Genomic DNA, 25,419 nt, shown 5'->3' on the forward strand with positions numbered 1-25,419 from the left:
AGTAAAGGTATACTTTCTTTATTCCTAATAGATGTGTTGGCCTGGGATTCCTAATTAGGATCTGATTAGTAAAATGTTGACTTTCTTTATTTCTAATAGGCTTATGACTCTAGTTTAGGCAAGGGTTCACGATCCGTGGTGGACCATATTAATTAATTAAAGGGATTTCTAATCAAATTAAATCCTTTTTAATTATTATTAATGAAATTAATTAAATAATTAATTCGGGATTAAAGGCAGTAACACGGGGTGTTACATGTAATTAGTTCATTTTATGGAGGTCTCACTGACGAGAGTAAGATGTTGTTGAACTCATCTTCTAGATGAGCTTTTGTGTCATCATCACCCGCAGATGCTGAAGCACTAATTGAAAGAATTTCTTCTAATACCTCCTTTTGGTATAATAGAAGGGATGCCAAAGCAGGGATGTACAAAGTATCTGGAAATGTAGCCCACGATGCGAAAGTAGAAACCATGAGCCACGAAATTAAGAAGCTACAAATATGGCTCTTTCCTTGTATTGCAATATATGTGCAAGGGCAGAGACAACATGTACTTCACTGAGCGAATCAGGAAATATGGATGAAATAGCTTATGTACAAGGGCAGAGACAACATTCATATGTCAACAATTCTGGAGTAGGAAATTACGGTTGGAAACCCACGCAACGATGGAACCAAGGAGGCCAGACACAAGGGAGACCTCAAAACACACAAGGCAGTAGACCTGCTTACGACCAGGATAGAGATAGATGCTCAATCACCTATAGCCCACAGTTTGGAGGAAGCAACAACGCTCTCTATCGATCGCCACAAGTTTCCCAAAGCGAGCTGCGACATTATCAACCTAACATCAGAGAAGTAGATGAAAGACTCTCCCGAGCAATTCTTGAGTTGAAAAATGATAGAGTTCTATTGAAACAGGAAATCACACAAGAGTTTAGACAAGATTTGTCTGCTATGAGACAAGAAACTCAAACCTCAATAAAAAGCATGGAAATACAAATAGCACAGTTAGTCAAGTTGGTGTCTGAAAGACCTTGTGGTTCATTGCTAAGCACAACGGAGAACAATCCGAAGGAAAGAGTCAATGCAATATCGGTTTATCCGGAACCTGTAAATGAAGATACCAACAAAAGACATGAAGGAAAATATGTCAAAGGTAAAGAGGTTTTGAAAGATACGGACAGGGAGGAATCAAAGGCAAATACCAAAATGGTAACGTCTCGTTACTGCACTCAAATTCCATTTCCGCAAAGATTGGTGAACATGGCCGAGCTGGAACAACGAGGTAAATTTAATGCTTTACTTAGAAAACTTCATGTTAATATGCCTATTCTGTACACACTAAGAGAACTACCTAGATTGACTTATCACTTTAAAGAGCTAGTAAAAAATAAGAAGGAGATTCACAATGAATCTCATACCCACCTTAGTGTGGAATGCTCATCGGCTCTTGAAAGGGGATGCCCCAAAAAGAAGGGTGACCCTGGTGCATTCATCGTACCATTTGCGGTGAAAGATCTTTTCTTTGAGAATGCACTCGCAGATCTAGGTGCTTTTATAAATGTTATGCCTTCGTGTGTTTTGACAAAATGATTATGCCTGCTCTAACTCCAACCCACATGACTGTCCAACATGCCAATGGATCCACTAGGTATCCGAGAGGCATCGCGGAAGACGTGTTGGTTAGGATTAAAGATTTTGTGATTCCTGTAGATTTTGTAGTGCTAGATGTAAGCCAACAGAGCGAAAATGTGTCGTTAATCTTTGGAAGGTCATTTTTTGCTACATGCCGAGCAATAATTGACGTAGGCACGAGTAAGCTTACCTTGCGCATTGATGATGAGGAAGCCAAATTTGGTATGACTATCAAGGAAGACAATCAAAAGAAGGCGGTAAAACCGAAGAAAAAGTCAAAGGCCAAAGCGAGTTGCTCAGGAAAAACTGGAAATTATGTCTGGAGAAAGAAATGGGTCTGTATGCAATCAACCGGTTCTGAAAACGATTGAAGAAAGAATAATGGGTACTTCAGGCTAAGACGTTAAAATCAGCACTACTTGGGAGGGCCTGTTGCACCGCGGTGCACGATATAATTTGCCTTCCATGCCATTCCATGTATACGTACCCTTCATAATAGCTAGCCTAGCTACTCTCCACCTGCAGGGCCTGTTGGAAAAAATGCTTTTTTTTTTTTTGTGTAATATTTTAAAATACAACAAAAAATGTAGAAGCATAAGGGAACAAAAATTGGATCATTTACCTCTTCAGGCGTGTGTTGTCACTTTCCTATAAGCTTTAAATCTCCCTCTGAAAAAACAACATAACAAGGTTCAAGATTTAATCTTATGGGATACAAGAAGATGAAAAAAATTCTTAAGTTCTTTGTTTAAGAATTTCCTGTAGAATTGTAAGACTGTGAAATATCTCAGTGTCATGCAGTTGATTGCCTGTCATGCCTGTCTTTCAGATTTCTCTTCAAAATATTTATATGAAATATTTTGACTGTTAGGAGATGTTACGTGAAAATTACGACAATTTAAAAACTCCAACTTCCACAAGATATATATTAAATAAATAATATATTTATCATGGGAAATTATAATTACATAAATCATGTACAACATGAATATTTACGTAATATAAATGTACCTCCCTACATTATGTATGACATGCAAAACATTTGCATAGATAACATAATCACGTCATTACTTCATGCGAAGAGTTTCTCCCCCCCCCCCCCCCCCCCCCCCCGAAGAGTATGACTTCTACCGCAATACTCACATGCAACCGAGGTGTTAATACCGAGTCATCTGAATAGAAATAAACCATTCGACTGGTTAAGCAAAGTAGCAATCCGAGATGTTGATTCATCCTTTTAGGACCTATGATTCATAATCAACGTCTCGAAAATTAACTTTTCATAAATTAACTTCTCGGTTCCGAAACTGAGTACTTATCGGTTCCAACCTTTCGCAAATTCATATTTTCCAATTAACTTTCTACCAAACTAAAATAATATTTATAACTCCACAACTCCAAATATTAGTTAAGCCTTCATGGTAGTCCATCTGAAACATTAATCTCCATTACTATATAAATTTCCAATTAACATTCCTCCTCCATTTATATAGTAAAGATTAATACTGTACCAAGATAAATCCAAAACTCATGCATAATGAAAGTGTCTTACATATTGAACTTTCACATAGAGTTATATGCGTTACATTAATTAATTCAGATTGAAGTGATGGATGAATAACCTTAAATCACACAGTCTCTTTGAAGAAATGTAGATATAACACACACAAGTTTTACAGTCATTACAACTCAATGTAACTTGACACTATTATGGCTTTGTGTTTGTATCCATTAATGAGCACGTACCAAGTAATTAAAGCCCAAACTTGTTTGAAGCGACCACACTTCATGCTTACAGAGACTAATCTTTTATATTATGCACTACATCTTGCATTTTTTCAAAAGATCAATTAAGAGAAAAAATGCATCCCTACTTCAATGGAGAACCAAGCATTACTTTTTCTTGGGATACAATTTTTAGTTTAAACTTTTGATGCTTGTAATCACAAAATGAAGTACTCATCTACATTGAACTCAAGGTCTAACGTAATAACTTAGATGTCACTACTACAGAAAAGATATACTACGTCACTTAATGGAATGCGATTTTTTAAATAACTGTCTTCCAATATATGTTCTTATACTACGACATATAATAGACGGCAATTTTTTAAATAATCGCCTTCTATTATATACCACGTCACTTAATAGACGGCGGTTGTTAAACAACTGCCTTCTATTATATACTACGTCACTTAATAGACGGCGATTGTTAAACAACCGCCTTCTATTATATACTACGTCACTTAATAGACCGCGGTTGTTAAACAACCGCCTTCTATTATATACTACGTCAGTTAATAGACGGCGGTTGTTTAACAACCGCATTCTATTATATACTATGTCACTTAATAGACGGTGGTTGTTAAATAACCACCTTCTATTATATACTTACGTCACTTAATAGACGGCGGTTTTTAAACAATCGCCGTATATACATTTTAGTTTGTTTTTTTCAATTTTTTTTAATTATTTAGAGTATACGAAGGTTATACATATAACCACAATATATATCTTATTGTTTTTTTATTAATTTTTATTTTTATAGTATATAGTTTAATAGTTGAATTTAGGGTTATTCTTCAATCTTCAATTCCCGCTTCAAGCTTCTCCAACAACGCGACCAAGCTCTTCAACGTCGGCCACGACCAAGCTCTTCAATCCCTACTTCCCGTAGCTTCATGCTTTAATTCCCACTTCACAGCCACTCACAGCCGCATCTTTACCACAAAGCTTGTCGCCGTCCGTTGTCTCCGCCTTCAGCATAGCTCGTGTCAGCCCATCCTCCCTTGTCGCTGACCCCGTTGAAATCGTCTTCAGCCCAACGGTGGCCACAGCACTGCTCGCCTTCAGCTCAACGACGGTCACGGCAGTGCTCAACCCTTGTCGTCGTCTCCATTGCTCCAGCACAGACAGCGACGGTCACACAACAGAAACAGCAACACGTATGTACTTCTTTCTTCTGGTATGCCGCTATCTACCCTAAATATAAATATTCTCTTCTCTCTATTTTTGTGTTTTCTTTTTGAGTCTCTGATTTCTGAATGTGGATTACATTATTAGGTTTTATGTGTAGTTCAATATATCTGTACGTTTTTTGGCAATAAAGTTTTGAATAGATTGTGTATTTGTATGAGTTTATGGGTTCCTTTTTCATCTATTATTGTATTTTGTATCTCAATATGTATGCATTTAGGTACTTTTCCTTAAACCTTTAATGTTGAAGTGATTTGGTACTGACTACTGAGAAACTGAAAACATTGGCTTGGCAAAGCATAAATCGGAGACAATTCGCCGCTCGGAAGAGACATCGGCAGAAGTGTCAGAAGTAGTCATAGAAAACCTAAGCTGCTGATATTAGATTAAGACAAATATTCTTGATTACCAATGTGTACATATAATTGTTAGTGTAAATTTCTATAATATAGTGTTTTATATTTAGTAGAGTATCTCCCCAAAATATATAAAGACTTAACACGGTGATGAGTTACGTTTGTTAGTTCTAGTGTTGAATCATAATAATTCATATCCTCTCGTTGAATTGTAGGCACCTTCTTTGGGTGGGACAACTAGCATGGAGATTTAAGGTTGCTCCATATCCAAAGTCAAAGATCAAACGTTGACCTTTGGCTAAGTTGATAAGTCCCTTCCACTCAACCACACTCACAGATTATTAATAAACAATATTTAATGGTTCTTCAATGTAACAACTTATATTTATTAATTAGAGTTTTTTTTTTTTTCAGCTTGGTTATCCTCATTATTGTATCTCTCTAAAATTTGGTCCCAAACTATTAACTTTATCACATGGGTCCATTTGGAAAGCAGGAAAATGACTTCTGGAAAATGAGTCATTTTCCAGAAAACATTTTTCTTTTCCGTGTTTGGTTGCATTATGGAAAATTGTTTTCTTGTGTTTGATTCATTTTCTAGAAAATGAGTAGAATTGTATAATTAAACATTTTAATTATTTTATTTAGAATATTACAACATGTATAATAATATATAATAATAGTATAATAACAATTTTATAAAAAAATAAAAAAATAACTAATAAGATATCAAAATAACTCACTAAAGTATTGAAATTCAAAACAACAACAACAAAAACAACAACAACAACAATAATAATAATAATAATAATAATAATAAAATAATAATAATAATAATAATAATAATAATAATAATAATAATAATAATAATAATAATAATAATAATAATAACTAGTGGTGTTGTGGTGGTGGTTGTGGTGGTATGGTGGTGGCGGAAGTGGACGGTCGTGGTGGTGTGGTGGCGGTGATTGTGGTGGTGGCGGCTGGGGTCGCGGTGGTGGTATGGTCGTGGCGGTGGTGTGATGGCGGTGATTGCGGTGGTATGGTGGTGGTGGTGGCAGGGGTGTCGATGGTGGTGGTAGTGAGGTGGTGGTGGTATGATGTTGATGGTGTTAGTGGTGGTGGTGTGATGTTGGTGTAAAAGTTAGAAAATGACTTTCCAAAAAAGAGGAGAAGTCATTTTCCTCCAAAACAAGTATATTTTCTAAAGTCAACGGAAAATAATTTCCGTTGACTTGATTTTCCAGGCATATCCAAACACTGAAAATCCGAAAAATGATTTCCTTCCTGGTTTCAAAACACACCCTTAGTGTATTAATATCAAACTTTTATTACATTTGGTCCTTATCAATATTTTTAGCCCCCTATCTAATTTTTAACAACACTAATTTTGATACCACTATATTCAATTGTGTGGCTTAAATGCTTATCAAATTCAAATAGTAGAAAATACACTTTCAAATGATTAACATAACTGTCATATATATGAGAGATTCCAACCAAGGTTGACTAGAAAATTGATCAAAAGGATTAAATGTGACAAAAATTTGAGAGTCATAAACCAAATATAAAAAGGAAAAGAAAAAGTCAATGGCTAAATATGATAAAAGTATAATAATTAAGGGACCAAAAGTGAATATAATTGTTCTTAATTACAGCTCCCTTTTATTATTAGTTATAAAAGTGTACATTGCCCATAGGGCATAACTCAACTGATTAGTGATTAATCATTACAAAATAAGTATATAAATTTTGTTTTGCTAGTAACTATAGGGTTTAGGGTTCGAATTTTATTAAGGACCAAAAAAAATGAAGCATAGATTTAACATTATTGTGAGCACTAATATACAAGCATTTAAGAATTTATGACAAATTAAGACACATCCCACCATTTATCAGTCGTTATATTGTGGACCGCGGTGCACGTGCACCGCGGTCAAAATGGCACCGTTCTTTAAGTAAAGAAATGGTGCGTGTTACTATTAATGGAGCGCATATTTTTTGGTGTGTTAATTACCAACTGAAACTACAGTGTACCTAAACTAACACTACAGTGTATCAAAACCGACACTGCCGCACGTATTATTTTATATATTATCAAATGAAACTGCAGTTATATCAAAATGATATTGTAGTTGTAGTAAAATGAAACTGCAATTTATATAAAATGAAACTGAATAACATTTCACATATTTGAGTGTATATTATGCAATGAAGCTGTAGTTATATCGAAATGATCATGTAGTTGTGTTTTAATGAAACTATAGTGTATAAAATAAAATTAAATAAAATTTCACATATTTGAGTGTATAAATGTCGAATGAAACTGTAGTTATATCGAAATGAAACTATAGTTGTGTTGAACTGAAACTGCAGTATATACAAAATCAAACTGAATAACAGAATTACTTTTTGCGGAACGGCGCGAAACGACGCAAAACAGGTGCAGTTTCTTTTCATTAAACAAAACGACGTTGTTTTGAACATCGGTGCATAATCAAGTTCTGTTAGTATATAATGGCCGTGAGGCACAATAATAATATAATCATAATTAAATATTATTGTATTGTATTCCGTGAGTCACAATATTAATATAACAATAATTAAATATTCTTCAATTCTATATTCTTCTAGAATTTCTATTACCATCATTAATTATTTCCTAATTTACCATAATTAAATAATTTGACCAATTACAAAGAGAGATTATGAAATAATGCACGGGAAAATTTTTTAATTAAAACATTTAAAAATTCATTAATAAAACATAAGGTTCTCATAGTTTTTTCTTAGAAAGTATTTTATAAAGCATTATTTTTTAGAAATTGGTGGGCCAAACCGCCTACGGCAATTTGCGGTGGATAGATCTCAAAAAAATACGCGATTTCAAAAAAACATTTGGCCAAAACGGACAACCGAGTCAAAAGTTATGCATTGCCGAACTTTTGACACTTTACAACTTAAAAGAATAGAATTGGGCGGGAAGTTAAAATTTCAGGATTTTGTTTTTATATATAGTATAGACTAGTATTTTCACCCGTGCAATGCACGGAATGGAATTTTTGTAATATATTAAGAATATTTAAATTGATATATAATTAATGAAGAGTTAATTTTACCAGAGGTCGCTTATCTTTCCTGACAATTCCAAATTTAATCCTAGACTATAGTTATTAATTTTTACGATTTATTCTATGTTATAATTCTTACGTTAATATTCTTACTATTATTATTAACACTTAATTACTTTTAGATATTATTTTTACCACTTATATTATTGTTATTAGTTTCTTTTCAAGTTCTGTTAGTATATAATGGCCGTGAGGTACAATAATAATATAACCATAATTAAATATTCTTGTATTGTATTCCATGAGTCAAAATAATAATATAACAATAATTAAATATTCTTCAATTGTATATTCTTCTAGGATTTCTATTACCATCATTAATTATTTCCTATACCATATTTAAATAATTTGATCAATTATAAAGAGAGATTATTAAATAATAATGCACGAAACAATTTTTTAATTAAAAAATTTAAAAATTCATTAATAAAACATAAGGTTCTTATAGTTTTTTCTTAGAAATTATTTAACAAAGCATTTTTTTTTAGAAATTGGTGGGCCAAACCGCCTACGGCAATTTGCGGTGGATAGATCTCGAAAAAATATGCGATTTCAAAAAAACATTTCTCCAAAATGGACAACCGAGTCAAAAGTTATGTCTTGCCGAACTTTTGACACTTTACAACTTAAAAATAATAATAATAATCGCCGGTTCAGCCGGCGAGGCGGCCGCGGAGGAGGCCGATTCCGGCCTTCCTCGCCACGGCCAGCGGCGTGCTTTTTGCAACACTGATATATAGTATAGATAGAATAGGAATAGTATTAGACAATTTTATAATATTAGAATAGAATTTTAACCCAAAATTATTGTAGAAATCAATATATTTTATTAGGAAGAGAGATTTTTATGAATTGGGCGGGAAGTTAAAATTTCAGGATTTTGTTTTTTTATATATAGTATAGATTAAAATAGGAATTGTATTACACTATTTTATAATATTAGAATAGAATTTTAACCCAAAATAATTGTACGAATGGGAAAGTAGAAATCAATATATTTTAATAGGATGACAGATTTTTAGGAATTGGGCGGGAAGTTAAAATTTCAGAATTTTGTTTTTATATATAGTATAGATTAAAATTAAAATAGAAATTGTTTTACACTATTTTCTAATATTATAATAGAATTTTAACCCAGAATTATTGTACGAATGAGAAAGTAGAGATCAATATATTTTATCAGGAAAAGAGATTTTTTAGGAATTGGGCGGGAAGTTAAAATTTCAAGATTTTGTTTTTATATATAGTATAGATAGATTACAATAGGAATTGTATTACACTATTTTATAATATTAGAATAGAATTTTAACCCATAATTATTGTACGAATGGGAAAGTAGAAATCAATATATTTTATTAGGAAGATAGATTTTTAGGAATTGGGCGAGAAGTTAAAATTTCAGGATTTTGTTTTTATATATAGTATAGATTAAAATTAAAATAGGAATTGTATTATACTATTTTATAATATTATAATAGAATTTTAACCCTTGTACGAATGAGAAAGAAGAGATCAATATATTTTATTAGGAAGAGAGATTTTTAGGAATTGGGTGGGAAGTTAAAATTTCAGAATTTTATTTTTATATATAGTACTAGTATTTTCCCGTGCGATGCACGGATGATATTTATAATTTTTTTTTTACATTTCAAATACACAATATTAGGCCATCTAGAAGAATGACTGCAGAAGTGCTCCAAGAAAGTCAAGAACTGTGAATGGAGAACTCTCTGATGAACATTCCTGAAGAACCTTGCGCATCGGTGACTCACCGGTCACCGGAAGACCAGGACCTGCTTGAGAGAAGCCCCAGAAGATCAAAGAGGGGACGGGTGGAAGTGGAAGCATTGGCCTCGCCCACACTGGAATCAGAATCTCGCGGGACCCCGATGGCGGAGGAATCAAGGTCACCGGACTCCAACCAGTGGGGGACTCCTGGTGTCACACCGCATGTTGCATGGGGCCGATCTAGACTCAGTCAGGCAAGCTATTCGGACATTCCGGAAGAAGAGGCCTCGGATGACGAAGGTATAGAGAACGAGGTGAGCGCCGAGGGATTTCCGGTGATCAGAGTGATGAAGGAAGAAAAACAACGATTACGTCGTCCGTGGCGACGATCTCTCATACTCCACCTACTGGGCAGAACAGTAAGCTATTCTTACCTTTTTCAACGCTTGTCTAGAATGTGGAAAACGGAGTCTGGGTTAGAATTAATTGCCCTCAATAATGACTTCTACATCGCGAAGTTTGAATCTACCAAGGACTATGAGAATGTGAAGCTTGGCGGACCTTGGATGGTCCTCGACCACTACGTCACAGTCCAAGAATGGGAGCCGAAGTTTGACACGAGAAATAGGAAGACGAGCAAGGTCCTTGCGTGGATTCGCTTTCCGGCCATACCGGTGGAGTACTTCGACGATGACTTTCTAAAGAAAATGGGGAAGACGATTGGCCGGCCGGTCAAGATTGACACCACCACAATCGCAGCCTCCAAAGGCAAATTCGCTAGAGTATGTGTAGAGGTGGACATTATGAAGCCACTGGTTTCCAAGTTCGTGCTACATGGGGTGGATTGGCCTATCGAGTATGAAGGTATCCACCTCGTGTGCTTCAAATGTGGCATCTATGGGCACCGCCAAGAATCTTGTGGCAAGGAGATGGAGGAAAGACAAGCTATGGAAGATGGGGGACACGCTACCACGACAGAGCAAACTGCGATCCCTAATTCTAAACCAACAGAGAAATATGGGTCATGGATGCTGGTGACGCGGAGAGACAGACGCAACAATGGTATAAACCAAAATCGCTATACCGCTAACCAACCCAGAGACAGACAGCAAGTTCCAGTGAACACCAACCAATCTATTTTTCTTGACACTGCCGTGCATTCAAGGTTTGGACCGTTGGATGGGCTAGATGAAGTGGAAACGGCACGTGACAAGGAGACTCACCAGGAACAGATGGAAGGACAACGACGAGAATCACCACCCCCACGGATGGTGTTCAATGCCACCACTTCCCAGCAACATTCGGTTCGCAATAGAAGGGTACCACCGCAGCAAAGCAGAGGCCAAGATTTCCTCCCCCACCCGGTTGGTGAAGCACCAGAAGTTCATAACACGTCTCTGCATAATATTAGGACCAATATATGGCAGCAGAGATCCCAGAATGTACAAAGGAGTGTGGAGGTGTCCACCCAGCAAAGAAGAATTTCAGTCAATCCTAGGCGATCCCAAAATAATGGTCAAAATGTTACTAGAACCTGGGAAACTAGAGGTGGTGTTCCCAACCGGGCAGCAGCAGAGTCCGAGCACACCGTAGTTAGGGGATCGAACAAAGGAAAAGAGATTGTATCAACAGTTGTTTGTCACTCGGATCACCAACAAATGTCACCATTGGTGGCAGTCTTTGAGAATACTTATAAAGAAAATCCCTCAGATCCTCCCCATTCACCCCCATACCAGTTGAACCCTAGACATTGCAATGTCTGAAAATTTAGTTAATGATGACCTTTGTTGTCCTGCGGCCCCTGGCCAACTGCGCTCCTAAACCGCCTTTTCCCCCCTTTTTTTGATCCTGTTTATGTCTGTTTTAGTCTGGAATTGTCAGGGCGCGGCCTCTAATTCCTTTAGGCGCACCTTGAATACTTTTCTACGGTTGCATAAACCTGATATTGTTTGTCTGCTTGAACCGAAAGTCTCGGGGAACCAAGCTAATAGAATTTGCTCTAATTTTGGGTTTGATGAGTGGGTAAGAGTGGATGCCGTGGGGTTCTCTGGAGGCATTTGGATTATGTGGAAGATTTGCATGAAGATTTCTGTTTATCAGACTCACCCACAGTTCATAACTTTGCAGGTTGAGGATAGAGCTGGTATGCCCTGGACCTTTTCCGTTGTGTATGGCAGCCCATTCAACATCTTAGGAACTTCTTGTTTTCGGACCTAACAGACAATTTCCCGGATCGTAACCAGCCATGGCTTGTGGCTGGTGACTTTAACTCTGTCACCTGCCAAGATGAAGTTAGTAACAAGGAAGGCTTCTCCTCCAGTAGATGTGTCGCGTTCTATCGTTGGATCGCCAAGGAAGGTTTGGTGGACTTAGGATTTGAAGGAGCCAAATATACCTGGAGAAGGGGCCTCGATTCGGAGGCTTTTAGGGGAGCTAGGCTTGACCGTGCATTGGGCAACATAGCTTGGAAGATGAACTTCCCGGACATAGTGGTCAAACACCTCCCAATTGTTAGTTCGGATCACGCTCCATTACTTATTTTAAAGTGCCCGGCTATTACTGACAACAGCCCGAGCTGTTTTAGGTTCAATCTAGCATGGGCAACGCATGCTAGTTTTGGCAGCCTGGTGAACTCGGTATGGGATAATAAGCTGGACCTGGAGACCGACAAAGAGGTCATAACAAAAGCACTATCTGATTGGAACAAATCGACTTTCGGAAATATTTTCTATAGGAAAAAGCGCCTCATGGCAAGGCTGGAGGGAATCCAAAGAATATTATCTGCAAGCTTCAGCCCGGCACTAGCGAAGTTAGATAAGAAACTAAGATTGGAACTAGAAGAGACACTACACCAAGAGGAACTTGTCTGGTTCCAACGTTTAAGAGAAGACTGGATTACATCCGGGGATCGGAACACAAGATTTTATCATGCTGCAACCTCGGTGAAAAGGAAGTATACAAAGATCACATCGCTCAAGGATGAAAAGGGAAACCTTCTCGCTTCTGAGGATCAAACCACCCAACACGTTCGCACATACTTTGTTAATCTCTTTTCAGCAGGACATACGGTCGATCATCATCATAATTCTACTATTAATTTTCCCTCTGTGAATAATCTGGAATGGGCACAGGTATATGCTCTGATTACCAGAGAGGAGGTGAAGCATGCCCTATTCATGATGTCACCAACCAAGGCGCCCGGACCAGATGGATACACCGCTGGCTTTTACCAAAAGACCTGGACAGTTCTAGGAGACACACTGACCAACTTTGTTTCGAAATTTTTTGCAGATGGCATCTTACCCTCGGGCTGTAACGATACGCTGATTTCACTGATCCCCAAGGTGCCGAATCCGGACAGCGTGAAACAACTGAGACCGATTGGCCTTTTTAATGTGGCATACAAACTGCTAACCAAAGTCATGTCCCTTAGACTCAAAAGCATCTCGAGGAAGGTTGTCGGTCCACACCAATCTAGTTTCGTGCTGGGAAGGCAAATTGTGGATAATATCCTGACATATCAAGAAGTTCTTAACTCTTTGAAGAATAAGAAAGGCAGTTCCGGCTGGTTTATTATGAAAGTAGATTTAGAAAAAGCCTACGTGATTAGAGCTTTATAGAAGATACGCTCCAAGCATTCGAGCTCAACCAAGATTGGAGAAGGAATATCATGAACTATGTGACATCCTCCCGTTTATCCTTAATTTGGAATGGCCAAAGAACAGAATGGTTCAAGCCAGGGAGGGGGATAAGACAAGGAGACTCAATCTCACCATTACTTTTTGTTCTCTGCATGGAGAGATTGAGTCACATAATTCAGGAATCGGTTTTAAAAGGTCGTTGGAAAGGTATAAAAGTCTCAAGAAATACTCCTAATGTTTCCTATTTGTTTTTTGCAGACGACCTAGTACTATTTGGGGAGGCAACAGTAGAACAAGCCACGGAGATGAGAAGCTGTTTGGATCGGTTATGCGCATGCTCCAGTCAAAAGATTAGCCTAAATAAGTCTTCCATATTCTTTTCAAAGAATTTGGATGCATCAATCCAACAAAGAATCGAGGAGACGGCAGGTGTAGCCAGCGTCACGAACATGGGAAACTACTTAGGCATCCCCTCATTACACGGTAGAGTTAAAGCTGAGTCCTTTGCAGGGATCATCAACAAAGTCCAGGACCGGCTGTCTAGGTGGAAATCCAGAACTTTATCGCTGGCTGGGAGGTACACGTTAGCCCAATCTGTACTCTCCCCCATCCCATACTATACGATGCCGTCCGTCTTGCTACCAACCGGAGTTGTCAATAGTATTGAGAGGCTGATCCGCGACTTCATCTGGGGCAGCAAGGCAGGAGAACGCAAATGTCACCTTGTGAGATGGGACGTACTTACACAGAGCAAATCATGTGGAGGCCTGGGCATCAAGAGATTAGAACCAATGAATCATGCATTCCTTGCTAAGCTAGGGTGGAGACTCATACAGGATGAAGAAAGTCTATGGTCGTAGATATTCAAAGCTAAGTATAATATTTCCTCTACTGATTGCTCATCTTGGAAACCAAAAGGAAATATGTCCAATGCCTAGAGAGGTATACTCAAGTCTGTTCCTATTTTACAAAAAGGTATTAAGAAGCATGTAAGAAATGGTCAAAATACTGCATTTTGGCGTGAATGCTGGTTGATAGACAGACCCCTCATCGAGATTGCAACAAATCTGGTAACTACAGATGATTTGAATAAGTCAGTGGCTTGTTATTGGGATGTTGATTTAGGTTGGAAATGGAACCAACTGGAATCGATATTACCTCCTGAGATATGCGACAAGTTGGCAGCATGCATAATCCTAGACAACCCGAAATTAAGTGACACAATTGGTTGGAATAACGAACTGTCCGGGAACTTCTCTGTGGCCTCTGCTTATGACTTATCCACAAACGCAGCTGGAACAGTGAAGGTGGCGAAATGGAATAGCATATGGAGACTCAAGGTGCCAAATCGCATTCGCACTTTCTTATGGCTTGCGATTCATGAGAAAATCATGACTAATAGTAACAGGTTTAAGCGTGGGTTCTCAGAAGATGACAAGTGCTCGCTTTGTATGGACACGATCGAAGACACGGAGCACGTTCTTTGTAGATGCCCTGTGGCGGATATGTTATGGAAAAAGGTTTTAGCAACTGAGTACGATAGAGTTTCTTCCCTGCCGTTCCAAGCTTGGCTAGAAAAAGGCATATTGAATGAAGGAAAAGGTCGGACCCCCTATAAACCCGCCACCCTATTTGCCATAACATGTTGGTGGTTATGGAAGTGGAGGAATGAATATGTCTTTGAAGGCACAGCCAAAACACTCCATCACAAAGTGAAGTGGATCCAAGCTCAAGTTGAAGAGATTGAATTAGCCTTCTCCAAAGAATGCAGAGCCATTAGCGCACACGCTACGTCTACATGGAAGCTCCTCTGCTGGGAAAAACCTCCTGAGGATTATGTCAAGATCAATGTCGACGGCTCGGCTACGCCTTCAAATAGGGCTAGTAGCGGAGGAGTGATCAGAAATCACAATGGAGAATGGTGTACAGGCTTTTCTTACTCTATTGGAAATTGCTCACCCCTAGAAATCAACAATATAACAAACAACTTTCTAATCGCATGTCCAGATGACCAATGACTTGCTTCCTCAATTGCATCAATATACTCTTTGTCATCATCTAATAGTCCACGGGCGTAACATGCATCCCTAAATGTCAAGTACTCTACACCATTAAATGTCAGAATATCTTTAAAACTGGTCGGTCTACGGACAATATTCAGAAGACATCTCAAATAGTATATTTCACCGCTACCTGGAGGTACAAAGAAAATGTGACCAACTGAAAATCCCTTCTTTCTTGGATGCCACTCTCTGACTTCTTTCTTTCAAACAAATTTATTTAGCATTTCAATGTATGTTAACAATCGTGCAGCTTCATATTTTTTGTTGGCTTCAAACCAACCTTTGAACATACTTTACCCCACAGTTTCTCGACCTAAAACGTTATCAATGTTGTCATCATTAGCGAATACAATTGACTGACTATCTGGGAGGTGGAAGCTTAGTCTCTCAACAGCAGGTGTCCGATGTTAGACTTCATAACCAAATAGCCGCCATGATGCCTCGCAAGCCGATACGTACCTACAGTCATAGTACATATTAATCTCATCCACCACTTCTTCACCATTTTCATTCGTAGTACTTTTGTAAAATTCAGCAGTGACCCTGTCATTACCCTTGTTGACATACTTGAAAAGATACTTGATTGATCTCGACTGGTTGCACCATTCTACGTTGATATGGGCCTTGTACCGCAAAAGCAAGTACCTATTATGCGGGACAATGTAGCGACTGTCGAGTTCTACACCATTCTTTTTAACTGTTCTGCTGTCATCGCGACGCATGTAAATTGGATACCCTTCTTGATCGGAACTGGACTCTTCCACAAACCGTTTTGGGAAGTGTTTTGAACACTTCCCATTAACCATGCAAGGTGAATTTCTTCTAGCGTTCCCACACGGTCCGTGAACCATGAATTCCTCTACGACATTGTAGTATTCCACGTCCACGTCTTGTCTGGTACCTCGGCCTTTATGACTCTATCCATAAATGTGGTACTCATCATGTCTCCTTTGTTCTTGAGGAATATCAAAATATGTGCATGTGGCAATCCACGTTTTTGGAACTCAATGGTGTAAATAACTACAAATACAAAATATTATTAAATTAGGTTAAGATGTTTTTTGCATAGAATAAATAAATTGGATTATCTAATGTAATTCAATATATACCTGCTTTCACATGACCAAATAGCTCACCGGCCTTTACTTCTTTTATTAAGCAATTCAATTTCATCTTGAATATACGGCATAAAATATCTGGACGGTCTTCCGCATTGAGATTTCTGTTGCTAATATACCGCTGTATTTCTGGCCATTTTGGATTACACATGAACGTTATAAATAGATTTGGATACCACACGTGTCTAAAAATGTCCATTGCATCCTGGTAATTTTAGATCATGTACCTTGCCCCGGCCGTAAAACTTGACAGTAATAATATCTGCTTACCTTGGGTGCTAGCATGTACTTCACCTCTTGTTAATGCATCTTTCAATCCTTTCAAAGCTTCGCATCTCAACGACTTCTGGTGTGTCCTTATGTATATAAGTCGAGCAGATTCAACCATAGTGTATGCATTAACAATAAATTGTTGTAACAGTCTCCTGGCATACAATATGCTAGAAGTCTCTGTTAACCTTTCATGTAGCGTATAAGCAAAATACTCCCGTGGAGATATACGATGCCTTGCATTGTTGTTGTTAGATCCTTGATTAGCAAACTGTATGTCCTCTCTATACTCATCTTCCCCATAGGGGAATAGTACTGGATATTGCAATGGTAGGTATGATGGGTTCAATTCAAAAATTCGCTTTAGCAAACCTGATTTACTTTCAACTAAAATATCTCTCTGGCCCATATTTGGATCTAAATCCCCAACAATAAGTGCAGTAACCTCTGAAGTCGTTGGTAAGTTATAAGTCCTTGCATATTTTGTTCTCTTACCAATTAATCTCATCTTGATTTCTACGCCTAGATTACTATCAATTTCTGCTTTGGCCATACGGAATGATTGAACCAAAACATTATTTCCATCTAGAACCTCGTTAATATCCTCCACCACCGCAATGTGCAACTTGTGTGTAGCTATGTTATCCCTTTATACATGAACGAAGAAATTTATTGGTTGTATATTGTACGTCATAAAATTAGAGTTTATATTATTTGAATAAACCAAAAAATAATGGTTTGATCAAGTGTACCTGACTGACGCGATACGGTTTTTAACCTCATTATCAGTGTCATGAATATACAATTGTGAAAACTTCAGTTGGCCCCATCAGGTGGCATCAAGCTACCTATTCGATGAAAGTTTTGATCATGTATCCTAAAAATGGGGGGGGGGGGGGGGGATGATCCGTTGTTGATTGTTCTATCTATCTTGGCACCCATTGAGGTGAAACAGAACATGTTATTGTACGTTCTAATATTTTGCAAAAAATGTTTTTGTTTATCGCTGGGTGTGAAAAAAAGATTCTACAACTTCTTCGGTGGTAATGAGATTCTAGGCAGTTTGATCTTTCCATTTGCACAACATCCCGAGTATTTAGTTGCGTTTTGAGTTCTAGCCTTGCCTAGGAATTGGGAGGTAAGTAAAAATTTCAGAATTTTGTTTTTATATATAGTATAGATTAAAATAGGAATTGTATTACACTATTTTATAATATTAGAATAGAATTTTAACCCAATATTATTGTACGAAGGGGAAAATAGAAATCAATATATTTTATTAGGAAGAGAGATTTTTAGGAATTGGACCGGAAGTTAAAATTTCATGATTTTGTTTTTATATATAGTATAGATTGACAATTATTGGGTGGACTACGATCCACATAGTTGTATGGACCATGAATGTAATATACATTTTTAATATATTAAAAGTACATTATTTTTTTTGTGTATTGAAGGTACATTATTTGATAATATATAAAAATTATGTACTTTTAAATAATGTACTTTATTTATACAAATAATATACTTTTTGTATATTAAAAATGTACTTTTTATTTATGATTCACATAAATCTATAGACCATGATCATGATGCTAATTTGCACTCTTTTCAGTTTAGGAAGCGATATTTTATTTTATTATATTGTTAATATAGTTTAGGCACCCGACATGGAAAGTTCCTAACGTTGATCAGAAATTGGGTCCAAATTAGGATAGCCTTACTTGCGTTATAATCCAAAGCTATCGGGCTCAATTAATCCAATCCACTATCTTCTGAAACTAGACGGATCCAAAAGAAGAAAAAAAAAATGCTATTTCATTTTAATTATATGAAAACATTTATTTTATTCTTCACTTTGGCTGGGTACGAAACTACGAATTAGGAGTGATACTAGTATAGGTAATTTTAACTCTTTAAGGCTTTGTTTGAGTGACAAAAATTTAAAGTTGAAATCTTTTATCAGGGATTTAAATGTTGTGTAGTTATAATGTTATAATTTATTGTAATAGATATATTTATTGTGTAGTATAATACTTTATATACTAAATTACTAAACATCTATAGTATATATAAAAACAAAATCCTGAACTTTAACTTCCCGTCCAATTCCTAAAAAAATCTCTTTTTCTAATAAAATATATTGTTTTCTATTTTCCTATTCGTACTATAATTCCAGGTTAAAATTTTTATTCTAATATTATAAAATAGTATAATACAATTCCTATTCTGATCTATTTTACATATAAAAACAAAATCCTGAACTTTAACTTCCCGGCCAATTTTCAAAAAAATCTATCTTTCTAATAGAAATATATTGTTTTCTATTTTACTATTCGTACTATAATTCTATGTTAAAATTTCTATTCTAATATTATAAAATAGTGTAATACAATTTCTATTCTAATCTATACTATATATAAAAATAAAATCTTGAACTTTAACTTCCCGCCCAATTCCTAAAAAATCTCTCTTTCTAATAAAATATATTGTTTTCTACTTTCATATTCGTACTATAAATCTAGGTTTAAATTCATATTCTAATATTATAAAATAGTGTAATACAATTCGTATTCTAATCAATAATTCTATACTATATATAAAAACAAAATCCTGAACTTTAACTTCCCGCCCAATTCCTAAAAAAAATCTTTATAAAATAGTGTAATACAATTCGTATTCTAATCAATAATTCTATACTATATATAAAAACAAAATCCTGAACTTTAACTTCCCGCCCAATTCCTAAAAAAAATCTTTATATTTCTAATAAAACCCACACAGGATGTAAATCAACTGAACATGAACCACAGAGGCTAAACCGGTGCTCATTGCGCACAAGGAACCCCCCTCGCTGAACATGAACCACATAGGCCACTTTGAGAGGTAGCTCCCACACTGCCGCTAGTGAGAGTCGATCCCTGGTCATTTTTCCAAAATTTCACCTCTGTGACCAGTTGAGCTACCCATGCGGGTTCAACCGTTCAAATTTCTATTCTAATATTATAAAATAGTGTAATACAATTCATATTCTAATCTATTATCTATTATCTGTTATCTATTATCTATTATATATATAAAAACAAAATCCTGAAATTTAACTTCCCGCCCATTTCCTAGAAAATCTATCTTTTTAATAATAATAATAATAATAATAATAATAATAATAATAATAATAATAATAATAATAATAATAATAATAATAATAATCCAAACAACACTACATACAAAATAAAGTTAACATTAAAAAAAAAAAAAATAAGGAGAAGAAGAAGAAGACAAAGGGCTTCCCTTAGTAAATGATGTGGGATCACATTTAAGTTTTATCCCACATCGAAAATGTTAGGAAAGATGAGCTCTTGAGTTCCTCTATATAAGGGGAGCAATGTTTCTTTTACAAACATAATTGCTTGCGCATTAATGTGGGCAAGTATTAAGAAACCAAAAAACTCTGATTTAATAAGTCTTAGCTTAATGACTTTTTATTTTAATTTTTTTTAAAAAAATTATTATTTATTATTTGGGCGGTTTGGGAAAGATTAACCCAAAATATCTATGTGTTGTTTTTGTTTTTAGCAGTTTGGAGTAAAATTACTGAGTTATTAAATAATATTTTTGATGTTTTGATAATATTTATGGTGTTTTGATTAAAGACAAAATTTTAAAATGGTGAATTTGTTAAAATATTGACAAATTTGTCAATAATCAAACAAGGCCATTATCTAATAATTATTATTCAATTTAACAAATTAATTGCATAGATATAAAAGTTCGTTTGGAAAGTAAGAAAATAATTTCTGGAAAATGAGTTATTTTTCAGAAAACAATTTTTTTTTTTAAAAAAAAAATTTTGGATGCACAGCAGAAAATTGTGTAAAAGAAATTTTTTATTATTATTGTTAGTATTATGTAATAATGTAATAATAAAATAAAATTACAATAATATTAATATTAATAATATAATAATAATCAAAACAAAACACCATTGCACAAATATATTTAATACAGAGTATTTAAATTGTAATTAAACCAGATACAAATCGCTCCGCAATATTCGCCATCTCCGATCGTGATCGTGATCGGCGATCACCTTCTTCGAAAGTGGCCCTCTCTCTCGATCGTGTTCTGAGAGAGTGTTCTCCCTAGGACTCTAGGGTTGTTATTTAATCTTCTCCGATGGCTATTCCGTTCATACTGTGTGTTGCTTTCCCGTATTTTCTGATCCATTATCGCTGGTATTATATCGCCATGGATGTCACCCAAATTGAGAAACAGTGTGCCGATTTATCTCTGGTCGTGGAAGAATCTGGAGGATTGGAGGCACCGGAGACACCGCTAATTCCAAATGCCACAATTCAACACAATCTGGTGGGCCGACTCCGGCCTCACGGATCGCCAGATCAGATTCGAACATTTACAACAGGTGCTCGCTTCCGTGTGGCGTCCAGTCATGGACATGTTCGCGGTGGCGTTGACGGATGAGCTCTTCTTGTTTCAATTCCCCCACCTGAGGGACCTCCAGCGTGTCGTTGACGATGGACCGTGGTCCTTCGAAAACAATCTTCTGATCTGTGAACAGGTACCGGTGGGCATGCGACCGGAAGATGTGCAATTAGACTCTGTCCCCTTTTGGATTCAGGTTCATGGATTGCCGGCCATGTACGCTTCTACGGAATTCGTAACCAAGATCGGGAATTACATCGGGACCTTCATTGCAGCGGATCCTTTCAACTTTGGAGGGTCCTGGAAGAGCTATTATCGGATCAGAGTGCGGATGAACGTGGCGGCACCCCTCCAGCGGCGCATGAAACTGAAATGTCGTGATGGTTCACTCCAATGGATAACCTTCAAATATGAACGTTTGAGCACCTTCTGCTATTGTTGTGGGATGATCGGCCATTCAGACAAATTTTGCCGGACAGTGTACGATGAAGGTATTCTTCCCGACGCATTCCCTTATGGGCCATGGATGCGAGCTCGACCCAAGCGTCAGGTAAAGCCAGTGGGGGCGCGATGGTTGCTATCCAATTCCGGTACATGGGTGAGGAGTTCGGCCCTGCCACCGCCGGGTCCTCCGCCGTCCGTTTTGGAGGAAATGGAAGCACTGGGTGAGATACAGGGTGATCTAAAAAGGCGCAGGGAAGATGTGGATGCGGATCCTGTAGGAACAGATATCACGATGGTGGAAACTTCAAAAAACGTTGGGGCGGCGGGTCTGGCAGACCAGGCTCGCCTAGACAGATGAGTTGCCCCAGTTGGAACTGTCGGGGTCTGGGCGGTACCCGATCAGTCCGAGAACTTCTGGACTTTATGTCCAAACACCGCCCCATGTTTGTCTTCTTGATGGAGACAAAGGCAACAATTAGTAAGTTAGAGGAACTGCGTATGCGATTGGGTTTTGAAGGCAAAGTTTGTGTGGAACGTACAGGTCTCGGCGGGGGCCTCGCGTTTCTTTGGCGGGATACGGATGTGGCATCTTTGATTAATTACTCTCCCAATCATATTGACATGAAAATCACTCTGCCTGGCCGACCAGCATGGAGACTCACTGGTTTCTATGGTGAATCGGATAGGGCTCGACGACACATCACGTGGGATCTACTTCGGCAACTCAGGGACAACTCATCTCTCCCCTGGGTGGTCATTGGCGATTTCAACGACATAGCATGTCACTCGGAAAAGCAGGGCACACACCCCCATCCGGCGGCACTGATCGAGGGGTTCAATGATGTACTGGGGGACTGCCAATTAATGGATCTGGGTATGAGGGGAGGCAGATTCACCTGGGAGAAGGGACGTGGTACTGAGGAGTGGGTTGAAGAGCGTCTAGATAGAGCGGTGGCCACAACGGAATGGATAGATATGCATGATGACGTGGTTGTTCATAACCTTTTCACAAGGTCATCAGATCACCGAGCCATCTTGGTTAATCTAGATATAGAACCTGTGCGGGCAGCTCATCGATCTTTTAAATTTGAGTCGGCCTAGCTTTTGGAGGAGGGGTGTGCAAAGGTCGTTGGTGAGGCATGGCGTTTATCTCTGGAGCTAGATTTCCAGTCCCGTATTGTTGTGTGCGGCGATCGATTAAGGAGGTGGGGCGGCGAACACCACCGCAGGTTTGGCTTTCGTATTCAACAATTGCGTCGTATACTGGACAATTTGAAGGAGGACCGCACTCCCCAGGGATCGAAAGTTTTCGGGATGCGGAAATTGAGCTGGAAGGCCTGCTAATCTCTGAAGAAATATTCTGGAAACAAAGATCCAAGCAGCTTTGGCTCAAACATAGCGATGCAAATACAAAATACTTCCATAAGGCTGCTACGGCAAGACGCAAGCAAAATTTTTTAACGCGGCTAAGGGATTAAAATGACGTATGGCAGGAGGTCGAAGCTCTGCACGCAGAAGTCCTGAGGTACTACAATTCTATTTTTAGCTCCAGTGCATGTAATGTTGACCTCTTTCATCGGGTTCGGGAACGGGTGACAAACGAGATGCACACATCTCTGAGGCAACCATTCACGATCGCAGAGGTGAAAGAAGCTCTGTTTGACATGGCACCTGAAAAAGCCCCCGGCCCTGACGGTATGTCACCGGCGTTTTTTCAGCATTTCTGGCCAGTGCTCGGACATGATCTGGCTGTCTTTCTGATTAAGTGTGTGGAAACTAATAACTTCCCCTTGGGTTTCCACGATTCCAACATCGTGTTGATCCCTAAGAAAGCTAGCACGATTAAGGTGTCAAATTTGAGGCCGATAGCCCTTTGTAATGTCATTTAGAAAGTCCTCGCTAAAATGTTGGCAAACAGGTTAAAGGGTTATCTGGAATTTATAGTATCTCAATCCCAGAGTGCTTTTGTTCCTGACCGTCTTTTAACGGATAATATTTTAGTGGCCGGTGAAATTGGACACTACTTACGTAGAAAGACGGGGGGTGAGACAGGGTGGGCTGCGCTAAAGCTCGATATGGCTAAGGCGTACGATAGGATGGAATGGTCCTTTTTGGAGGGGATGATGAGGGCGCTGGGTTTTGAAAGGGATTGGATAGATTTATTGATGCTGTGTGTCACATCAGTAAACTATTCTATTCTTGTGAACGGTACGATCGTAGGTCAAGTGTGTCCAACTCGGGGTATTAAACAAGGTGACCCCTTGTCGCCCTATTTGTTCATACTCTGCGCCGAGGGTCTTTCTATTCTTCTGCAACAAGCAGAGGACCGGGGAGACATTCATGGGGTAAGGGTGGCTAGGGGTGCTCTGGCCATCACTCATCTGTTTTTTGCTGATGACAGCTTGCTCTTTTTCAAGGCCAATCAACAGGATGCTTCACAAGTTAAAAATTGCCTCGATCTTTATTGCATGGCTTCGGGTCAACTTATAAACTTTGATAAGTCCAGCGCAGTTTTTAGTCGCAACACACCAATACAAGCGCGGGGGTTGGTTTCTGATCATTTCGGTGTCCATGAGTCCGCGGACCTCGGGCGCTATTTGGGCCTACCATCTGTCCTTAGACGTAATAAGGTGGACGTGTTCAAATATATAGAGAATAATATTCGAGCAAGGATTGGGGCATGGCAGCACAGATTTTTGTCCCGTGCAGGTAAAGAGGTCCTTCTAAAGAGCATCGCACAAGCACTTCCAATATTTACCATGTCAGTTTACTTACTTCCCCTCCGTGTTTGCGATACTCTAGAAAAATTGTTCAATCGTTTCTGGTGGGGAGGCGGAGGAAATGGACATCGGGGGATTCATTGGCTAAGTTGGGAGAGGATGTGTACACCGAAATCAAAGGGGGGCTGGGTTTCAAGAAATTACATGAGTTCAACATGGCTTTACTGGCGAAACAAGGATGGCGATTGCTAACTCAACCTGAATCCTTGGTAAGTCGGTTGTTGAAGGCAAAGTATTACCCCACCACAGACTTTTTGGGGGCATCTATAGGGGGGAATCCAAGCTATTTGTGGCGCAGTATTTTGGCCGGGAGAAAGGTCTTACAAATGGGCATAGCGAGGCGTATCGGTAATGGAGTAGACACGAAGATATGGGACTGGCCTTGGGTGTCGGTCTCTCCAAACACACCTCTGCTTACACCTTGTATTGAGGAGCTTCGTCACGCAACAGTTCGTGGGTTGCTAGACGATCAAAGCCGATGGGATGTGGATGTGGTTCGCGATCTTTTCCATGCAGACGATGTCATCAGAATTTTGGCAACCCCGACAAATGGCAACTTTCCTGACTGTTGGCGATGGATAGGCGCTATACGCGGCCGGTACACGGTACAACATGGCTATCGACTACTTATGAACGCGACGTCACAAAACGACACCGGAAACACTTTTCAGGCTTGGACAGCTCTTTGGGCTTTACCAATACCGCCCAAGATTAAGAACTTTCTTTGGCGATGTGCTCGTGGAATATTGCCTGTTAGGGACAATCTGCGGCAAAAGAGGGTTTGGATTGGAGGAGGGTGCCCAATATGTGGTTTTCCGGTAGAGTCGAT

At 38.3% G+C, this 25,419-nt stretch overlaps 3 protein-coding genes across 3 annotated transcripts; all 3 read left to right on the forward strand.

The window, feature by feature from the left end:
* The first annotated feature begins 503 nt into the window (after positions 1–503).
* On the forward strand, positions 504–1,598 carry LOC109160415. The gene has a single exon (XM_019308710.1). It carries the CDS (start codon positions 504–506, stop codon positions 1,596–1,598), a length of 1,095 nt encoding a protein of 364 aa, XP_019164255.1.
* A 19,775-nt stretch (positions 1,599–21,373) lies between these two features.
* LOC109160417 (uncharacterized protein At4g02000-like) lies at positions 21,374–22,168 on the forward strand. The gene has a single exon (XM_019308711.1). The coding sequence runs from the start codon at positions 21,374–21,376 to the stop codon at positions 22,166–22,168; it is 795 nt and encodes a 264-aa protein (XP_019164256.1).
* LOC109160418 lies at positions 22,165–22,911 on the forward strand. The gene has a single exon (XM_019308712.1). It carries the CDS (start codon positions 22,165–22,167, stop codon positions 22,909–22,911), a length of 747 nt encoding a protein of 248 aa, XP_019164257.1.
* The last annotated feature ends 2,508 nt before the right edge of the window (positions 22,912–25,419 follow it).

This window comes from Ipomoea nil, unplaced genomic scaffold (assembly GCF_001879475.1).
Source record: "Ipomoea nil cultivar Tokyo-kokei standard unplaced genomic scaffold, Asagao_1.1 scaffold2846, whole genome shotgun sequence".
In the NCBI taxonomy this organism is placed as follows: domain Eukaryota; kingdom Viridiplantae; phylum Streptophyta; class Magnoliopsida; order Solanales; family Convolvulaceae; genus Ipomoea; species Ipomoea nil.

Bases quoted from the DNA above. Each gene is read 5' to 3' on its own strand.
- LOC109160417 (XM_019308711.1), top strand. From the start codon at position 21,374: ATGGACATGTTCGCGGTGGCGTTGACGGATGAGCTCTTCTTGTTTCAA.
- LOC109160415 (XM_019308710.1), top strand. From the start codon at position 504: ATGGCTCTTTCCTTGTATTGCAATATATGTGCAAGGGCAGAGACAACA.
- LOC109160418 (XM_019308712.1), top strand. From the start codon at position 22,165: ATGAGTTGCCCCAGTTGGAACTGTCGGGGTCTGGGCGGTACCCGATCA.